This window comes from Pteropus alecto, unplaced genomic scaffold (genome assembly GCF_000325575.1).
Source record: "Pteropus alecto unplaced genomic scaffold, ASM32557v1 scaffold206, whole genome shotgun sequence".
NCBI classification, from domain to species: domain Eukaryota; kingdom Metazoa; phylum Chordata; class Mammalia; order Chiroptera; family Pteropodidae; genus Pteropus; species Pteropus alecto.
The window spans coordinates 1747825-1756749 of NW_006438906.1; the positions used below are offsets into that span (position 1 = coordinate 1747825).

At 43.2% G+C, this 8925-nt stretch overlaps 1 protein-coding gene across 1 annotated transcript in view; it reads left to right on the forward strand.

Annotated features, from left to right (window-relative positions):
• The window catches only part of B4GALT1 (beta-1,4-galactosyltransferase 1), a 45581-nt gene that overhangs the window by 34915 nt on the left and 1741 nt on the right, over nucleotides 1–8925 (forward strand). Inside the window, exons 3-4 of the mRNA XM_015592672.2 lie at nucleotides 5326–5513; nucleotides 7929–8051. Coding sequence (XP_015448158.1) covers nucleotides 5326–5513; nucleotides 7929–8051 — 311 coding nt within the window. The remainder of the gene's footprint in view (nucleotides 1–5325; nucleotides 5514–7928; nucleotides 8052–8925) is intronic.

The window sequence follows — 8925 nt, forward strand, 5'->3', positions numbered from 1 at the left end:
GCCCTTGGGGGAGGCATTATCCACTTGCCCACCATTACTGCCTAGTCTTTATGTCTCAAATGAATCATACAGCAGCTTCCAAACCTGTCTCCCCACCTTCAGTTGGGGCGTGGGGCACAAATCCCGTCTTGACATGCAAAACATAATCCTTGTTTAAAACCTTCAAAGGCTCCATGTGGCCTAAATCGAAGATAAAGCTTGAGTATTTTAGCAGAGTACCCAGCCTCCCTCTCTGTCCCATGATTTGATCCACCTCCACCTTCATATCTTATTCTGCCTTCCCTATTTTGTATTTCTTATAGCTCCTTGAAAGTTCTCTTCCTCACAGTCTTTACAAATGCTGCTCTCCTAGGAATACTCTTCTCAGGCCTCCTCACTAAACTTGGCTGACTTCTTCACAGCTTCCGATCCCCCGGGGCTAGGTTAGTGTCTCCATATCCAGGTCTCCATCTGTGCTGGGCTCTGTAGCTCCCCGGACAACCCTGCCCCCCTCCTCTTCCCTCCCCTGGTAGCTGTCTACCATAAAGTACTCACTGCCCATTATAATCGCCTATTTAACTTGAAACACCCCAAAAGTGAACCTGTGTTTTTTCCTTTTATGTATCCCTACTGCTAAGCATAGACACTCAATGACTAGTATATGAGAGGAGAAACAGGACCTTCTGGTCCTCTTCTGTCTCTAGGGTTGGCTTGCTCTTTCTTTCTTTTCTTTTCTTTTTCTTTTTCTTTTTTTTTGGTAACAGATATAATCACATATCATACAATTCCTTATTTAAAATATATAACTCAGTGGCTTTTAGCGTATTCAGAATTGTGTATCCATCACCACAAGATCAGTTTAGAACATTGTCATTACGCCAAAAAGAAGCCCCATGCCTCTTAGCTACCAATCTCTCTATTCCTCCCAGCCCTAGGCAACCACTAATCTTTCTGTCTATAGATTTGCCTATTCTGGACATTTCATATAAATGGAATCATAACAAATATACGATCCTTCGTGACTGACTTCTTTCACCTAGCATAATGTTTTCAAGGTTAATTTGTGTTGTAGCATGTGTCTGTATTTCATTCCTTTTTATTGCTGAATAACATTCCGTTGTATGGATACACCACATTTTGTTAATTCATCTGTTGATGGATATGTGTGCCATTTCTACTTTTTAGCTATTGTAAATGATGCTGCGATGAACACTGTGTAAAAGTTTTTGTGTAGACGACGTGTTTTTATTCCCCTTGGATATATCCTGGGAGTGGAATTGCCGAATCATGTGGTAATTCTTTATCTGAGGAACTGCCAGACTGCTTTCCAAGATGGCTGCACCATATCACATTCCCACCAGCAGTGTAGGAGGATTCCATTTTCAGTGGACATACTGTTTGCTCTCTGCTATCTTTAGTGTAAACGAGGGCTCTAAAAAAGGATTTGAATAGCCCTGGAGAGCCACCTGGTACTTCTTAAGACATTCCTCCCTGCCACCCAGATCTGCCAGAAGGATTTGCTGCATGATGTGTCTGAAGGTAGCTTCTTCTTTTCTCTCCTCCAGGGAGCTTGGCCTTCAGTCCCATACCAAGCCTCCCACTTCAAGCGTCCTCACTCTACCCCAGGCCAGCGTGCCTGACCAAGCCCAAGCTCCTGTCCTTTCTTTACTGGCCATCATTGGTTCTGTTTGACCGACTCATATACCTACTGTCAGGATTTTATGGCCAGTCATAAAATGCTTCTCTGTGAGCTCTGGTCAGTGGGACAGCTGCCCTGTCCAGCTGTGGGAATGCCATATGGTTTTTGGCCTTTCATCTTTCCTTTTGTCCTCTCTCTCTGCTAGGAGGAGCCAGTTGCCCGAGAAGGAAGGGATAAGTATAACTTGTCTACCAATAGAAAATGAAGCCTGCACTTTAAAACGATCGGTCTTTCAGAGGGACATCTGCTCCCAGTGCGCCAGCTCCCCTTCACCATGTGTGACTTCCTAAGCATTTCACGCATCTCTAAAGATCTCTTTCCATGGCTGCTATAGAGATTCTCATCATATGAGCCACAGGCTAACTCTCTTGAGCCTTAATCCTTACAAAAATCCTCCCCCTATCAGAGAAGCAGAATTTGGAAGGAATCTTGACGTTGATTGGGAAGCATGCACACAAATAGGAGAAAAGGAGGCGTCTCCAGGTTGGATCTCCGGGAGACATTTTGAAAGGTCTGACTGTTCAAGATGGATGGGAACCCTTTCTTTCGTAATGGTTGCCAACATTTGTTGCTGGGCAGTGTGCTAGGGCCTTTTCATGCAGTGCATCATTTACTACAACCCACCTGTTGTCATGCCTATGACCAGTGAGGAAACTGAGGCCTAGAGGTGTGATTTGCTCAAAGTCACATAGCTAATAAATGAAGAAGCTGGCGTTCCTGGGATAAAAATGCATGTGTCTGTCATAACATTATAACATTTTGGCTTGGCCAAATAGTAGGTGCTTGATAAATGGTGATTTGAATGAATGAAGTGGCAGGTACACTGGATGAATGTGCCCAGTGAGGAGGGGCAGGAATGGGGGCTGGATATCTTCCTGGTCCCCTGAGAGGCATGGGCACCTGCTGTTAGTGCTGGGAGTTGTGGACTTGCCAGGGCCTGTCTTTTTTATTAAGAATGTTACCCACGGTATTATAGCAGTCCACCCAAAGAAGCCTAGAACTGACATTTCCGTAATCCCAAGGGAGAAAGTGGAAGACGCATACTTCCCTCATCTATCATCCCGCTGATCTGGTGTTCCTAGGGGCTAACACCTGCAAAAATATACTCTGCCATTCCCTTCTCCCAGGATCACACAGGTTGAGGCCAGGCTGGGAGGAAGGGTGGAAGGGGTGATGTATAGTTAGGTCATTTTAGAAAACTGCCTAACTGGTTCTAAGTGTGGGCCAGACACTGGAATGCCTTACTGAGTCCAAGGAACTATTGCATCCCACGTGGGGAAAGGGGCAGAACCAAATCTCTTCCCTGGGTTTCTCCTCCAGACTGCCATCATTCTAGGGGCTTGGCTCCAGAGGTGCCCATTTATGGCTCCACATTTTCAGTTCCTGGGAGAGGAAAAATGCTTAGTTTAGTCTCAGTCAGGCGTCTGCTTAGATCAAACAGTTGTGGCCAGGCGGCCAGGTCCTGTGGTTAAGAGCCCCTTGCCTCTGTCATTAGAGAGAGGTCCAAGAGAAGGGAACACTGGGCAGCTGCACTTGGAGGTCTGCTGCACAGGTGTGGAAGGGCTTTGTTGAGACACTGCCCTTTCACTTGAAAAAGTGTTCAGTGGGTCTGAATTGTGTTTGAAAATGTTCAGAGAAAGCTAACTCTTCTAGAGTCTTCATGGGGCTGAAGGAACTAGGAAAGTACCAGGCACAGGCCTCTCTGCCCATCACTGAAAGGTAGAAAGCTTGGGGAGGAAAGTAAGTCTGGTTTGGGGTGAAGGTTGTTACAAGATTGTTAAGATGATTAAATGACAATGCCATGCATGTAAAACACCCCGTGCCTGATCTATCATATCTTCCCAATGAATATTAGCAAGGTATTGTTGCAATAATAATAATTACAACAACTTCATGGTTTTCATATGCAGTTTCTAAACTTTGAACTTTTTTTTGCTTCATGACTTTAGAGAATTACCCAAAGGCAGAATTCTGAAAGTCTTAACTGGTGAGACAGCCAAAGAATACAGCGTGTGATGTTGGGCACAGTTTTCTCTTTCACCATGTATGGTTAGAAAGCTTTCTCATGGGCTGAAGAAAGGAGCTCTTGTGTAAGATGCTTCCTTAATTCACTTAGTGGTCTCTTGGCTGCTTTGTATGACTTCCTGGAACTTGTTTTCTTTGAGTGGTTCGTTTTCCTGAGTCACCCACCTGAAGCTGGGTTTTGTGGCGCTGTTCGCCTGCTTTGTGCTCATAGAGGCAGCCTTGTGGAGCACCAGTTTACAAGTCTTCTCTCGAGAGCCTGGAGAGAGTGCTTTGGGCATCCCACTTCTGAAGCTTTGTAACCACTTCAGGTCCTTCCTTGCAAGACACTTTTTTTTTCTCCAAAGTAGAGGGCCCTGATCTTCTTGATTCCAAGAGAGATTAGGAAAGACCATAAAATGAGAATTCCAGAGTGCTGGGCTCCAGTCCCAACTGTGTCACTTATGTGGCCTTAGTTTCTTCATGGCGTTGTTGGGAGGATTCTGGTCAGGATGAGAGCACATGTGTGGAAGGGCTTATGAATTGCTAAGTGTAAGGATGGCGGTGTCAATGGTGTAACTGCCCTTAGTAACATAGGGCCATGGGGTTTGGTTAAGAACAGAGACTCACACTGGTGACCCTGAAGGAGACCTTTGGTTAGAGCTTCTCAGAAAGGATTGCTCTCTGCCATTGCATGTTGAAACCCATCCATCAATTTATCCATCCATCCATCCATCCACCCATCCGTCCGTCCGTCCGTTATTTATTGAGCTCTTATTGTATGCCAGGCCGTGTTCAAGGCACTGGGTGAATAAATGTAAAAAATCCCAGCCTTCGTTGAGCATACATTCTAGTGGGGGGAGACTGAAAATATATAAGTAAATAAAACATGGAGTACCTTTGCATGAACAGACTTGGTGCTTTGGGGCTCAGTGGTCGGCATCCTGAAGCAGGTGTTATCCTCTCTCACATACACCCTCTCAGACACCCTATTTATATCGTGGCATGTACCACACTGCTTCCCACCATATGCTATGAACGCTGGAAGGGCAGAGATTGAATTGGATTTGCCCTGCTTCTCTGGTGCCTAGTTTAGTGACAGACACCTGATAGGCACACGATGTGGTTATCAGTCTTAGTGGACCATATAAATAAAGAGGGTAGAAGTGAAAAGTCCCATAGGCACTAGTTTCCTGGGTATCTTTTCTGTAATTAGTCTATAAATAGTATGTAAATAAATGACACGTATGTTTAAATGCCTTTTCACCTATCAATACTATTTCCTTTTAGCACTTCCATAGATTTTAAAATAGCTCCATTCCGTTATATGGCTCTACCATGATTTATTTAACTAGTTCCCTAGTGGTGCTTATGTCATTGTTTGCAATCTTTTGCTATGACGAACACTCCTTGGGGAACTACATCATTCATATATCATTCTCACATTTACAAGTCCTACAGGATAATTCTGAGAAGTGGGATTGCTGACTCAGGCTATACCACTTGATATTAATTTGTAAATGAGGGCAGAAAAATGAGGCCCAAAAGTGGAGTAATGACCATGTGTAGTAGACAAGTTACCAGTCCCTGTGTTCTGCCGAAAGGCCTTCTGGCATCTGATATCACTTCTTTTGTTTCTGCACTAGGCTGGAGAGTCCATGTTCAATCGTGCTAAGCTCCTCAACATTGGCTTTCGAGAGGCCTTGAAAGACTACAACTACAGCTGCTTCGTGTTTAGTGATGTGGATCTCATTCCAATGGATGATCGTAATGCCTACAGGTGTTTTTCACAGCCACGGCACATTTCTGTAGCAATGGATAAGTTTGGATTTAGGTAAGAGCTGTTCACCGAAGTCCACAGAAAACACATTTCTCTGTGATATGACAACAGGAAATGCAGTTCCTCCAGCCCAGGAGTGTCTCTTTAGGCTCTGGAAAAGAATGCCTACTCTGAGAAATGAGTGCTTTTTAAGTCCAAAATTAGTTATTGTTTGAGAAGGTAAGTGGAGTGCAGAAATGCCTATAATCTCTGTACCTCCAGACAAGAATAGTTTTTAATGTTTGAGATGGCTCGTCTAGGCTCCAGACAAATCCTGTTTCTTTGTTTTCTTCTCTCTCCTTCCCCACCCAGTTTGGGAAGCAAATTAGAATCATTCTCCTCTAGTAAATTCTAGGGCTTACATACCTCAGTAAATGTTCCTTGGTACTTTAAGCAGAACATGATTTTTAAACAGAAACATGATTCTATTTCTCAGCAACACACAGGCTTCTGCTTAAACCTGAGGCCCAAATGTTTCTACCCAAATGCCCTTAGTGAGAAGGTCAGCTGATGCTTGCCCCCAGGGACAGTGGTATAATCCAAAGCATTTTTTCATAGGTGGAAAATTACCCTGTAGTCCATAGTTTTATCTTAATAAAGAAACAAACAAATGTTTATTTTCTTCCATAATTTATCCATACTCGTATTAAGACAAATTGGTTTTAAATCACCTATCAGTTGCATAACCTGACGCTTCCCTCCCTGCTGTAAGAAGCTGCAGGAAGTTGTGCTACAGGTTACAGTTTGTATACGCACCTGCCTCGGGCCGATTACAAGGGTGGGCCGGCCTGGGCCTGACCAGCAAGCAGTCCCTTGGTTTGGATACAGTTGCTTTCTTTCAGACTCAGTTTTATTCTCATAATTCTTTCTATCTTCCTTTGCTGAGGGAATGAGCTCTTTGAGATGAATATAGTTAGGGATGTTATGAAGTCCTTCCCCCAGATCAAAAGTATTCAGGCCGTAAACTTGCTGTCTTCAAGGGGGAAAAAAATTGTAAACAGCACTCTGCCCCACATCTTCCCTCCCTCTCCTCCCTGTTTGTGTCATCTTCTCTTTGAGATGCACGGGCTCGTACCCCGGCCTCTCTTAATTCCTCCCTGGAAGCATGGTGGTGAGCACCTAATTCTTTACCACAGCACCATGTCTGTTTTTTCCAGAACCACTTAAGCTTGTGAGATGGGGCAGAAGGAGATAAGAGAAAGCAGCAGAAACAGCAAAAGCAGATCTTATCAACTGAGCTGTACTTCCCTTCAAAGTGGCAAAGAATCCATTTCTGTAAAAACACTGATTATCAAAAAATCTTGGCCTGGGCACCTCTGGTTCAAACCGTCACATTTTAAGTGCAGGCTGAGTGTGAGGAAAGCCGAAAGGTGGATGACTTGGCACCTCGGTGATGACACCTCATTACAAACAGATTACCTTAGATTCTAAAGCAGGCCCCAGGGATCTTCACTTACGGATACTTGCAGTCAGAATTCCTGCATGTATTTGAAAATAAGAATCGCTTTTTCTTTTCATAGGTTCTGTATGGTTTGCCTGACTTGTCCCTCTAAGTCTGAGTTAGAGTTTTCCATAATTTGTGTGATAGATTTTGGTCTCTTTGGATTCTAGTAAGAGACCGAGTGTGTTTTGGAACTGTGCACGGGGTCATCACAAAACCATAACCTTTAAAGCACCCACAGAAGGCCTTTGCATGGCCTCCAGGCACATCCTGATTCTTGACATTTCTCATCACTGCTTCCTCTGTATCCCTCAGGAGCCCAAGAGTCATAACCATTGAAATATTGAAATATAAAAAGATTTAGACAGATGAGAGCTCCCTGATGCCCTGCTGCTTGAAAATGTGTCCAAATAGCTTCACCATTATACATTTTGCTAAGTTCAGTATATGGTAGAAATTTCTAAGAAAATTTTATTTTTAGGAAATTTTTAGAAATGCTGTCTTGATTGTTAGAGTCAGTGTTCAGGCCAATATACCTTAAGAAGAATGAAAGCTAGACTAGTAGATGGATGAGCACAGGGAGACTGTAAAACACTCAGATTCCTGGACCTCCTGGATAAGGATTTCCTGTGCAGGAGCAGGACACCTGAGAAACAGATTCCTGAGCAGTGTAGAAAAACTGAGCTTTATGCTCTTGTCACTGACTGATTTTCTAGATCACCACAGAAGCAACACAGTATTCTTAGAATGAGGAAGACTCTACTTTAGACTCTACTTTTTGAGATATATCTTCTCTAAAATACTCTTTGTCTGATATAAAAACAGAACAAAGAAAACCCTCATAAACCCCCGCTTAAAAAGTTCCAGAGAATAAAAATAACTTAGAAGTGTTTCTGTTTTGATCAAGCTTTTTTTTTTTGAGAAAGTCAAAACTTACTAATAACTGGTCCCTTGTGTATATGTGTGTGTGTTTTTTTTTATTTCCTCAGCCTACCTTATGTTCAGTATTTTGGAGGTGTCTCTGCTCTAAGTAAACAACAGTTTCTCACCATCAATGGATTTCCTAATAATTATTGGGGCTGGGGAGGTGAAGATGATGACATTTTTAACAGGTAATGGTCACAACTTAGATCTCCTTCTTCCCTGTCACTGTTCATTTCCTGTTTTTCATTCAGTGCTTGGTTATTCTGCAAGGATCAGCTCTCAGGAGGGATGCAGTGCCTGCTAAGCCCAGATTCTTAGTTGTGCACTGTATAGACACTATAGGTGCTGAAGATGTCTTTAGGAAAATTAGCTTCTGTGATTTTTGCATTAGCCTTGGAAAATGTAAAAGGAGAACCAAGTGAAGGGATGGGCTTACTTTGACATGTAACACATGCCATTTTGTACTGAAGGAGTAAACGTGTCCTTTGCAAAAAATCAGCATCTCACTGTGGTCCTGTTTTAGTGTGGAAGAAGTTTCTTTGGTCAGGATCCCAAATTATTCACAGACTATTTGTACTATTTATTTATTTATTTTTTGGACTTCATTTTAACATACACAAAAGAGGACAGAGTAGTGTGATGAAACTCTGTGGATCCACCAGGCACTAACAACCATCATTTCATGACCAACCTACCCCATCTACACCCTGGGGCTCTTTGGAAGCTGGTAAAACCTTTATCGTGTGGGTTCTCATTGCATGTGGTAAAAAACCATCTGTCAGTAGCATTTGAAACCACATTCTGCCCAGTTCTCTTTGGCAAGGAGGCTTCAATCCTGCCAACCACCTCTGAGCCAGTCCGAACTTGTCACTGTTTGATGTCAGAATACAGCCTAGTGCCTTCTTGATTGGAGTACACTGATTTGATCAGTTAACAGAAGGTGCCTGTCAGAGCAGCACCCAAGTCATTTAAAGTTAACTTTGTGTGAGAAGTTGGCATAGATCCAAGTCTTTAATATAGGCCAGAAACCTTTAAGTTGTCCAGGAACAGCCAGTCCTGCCT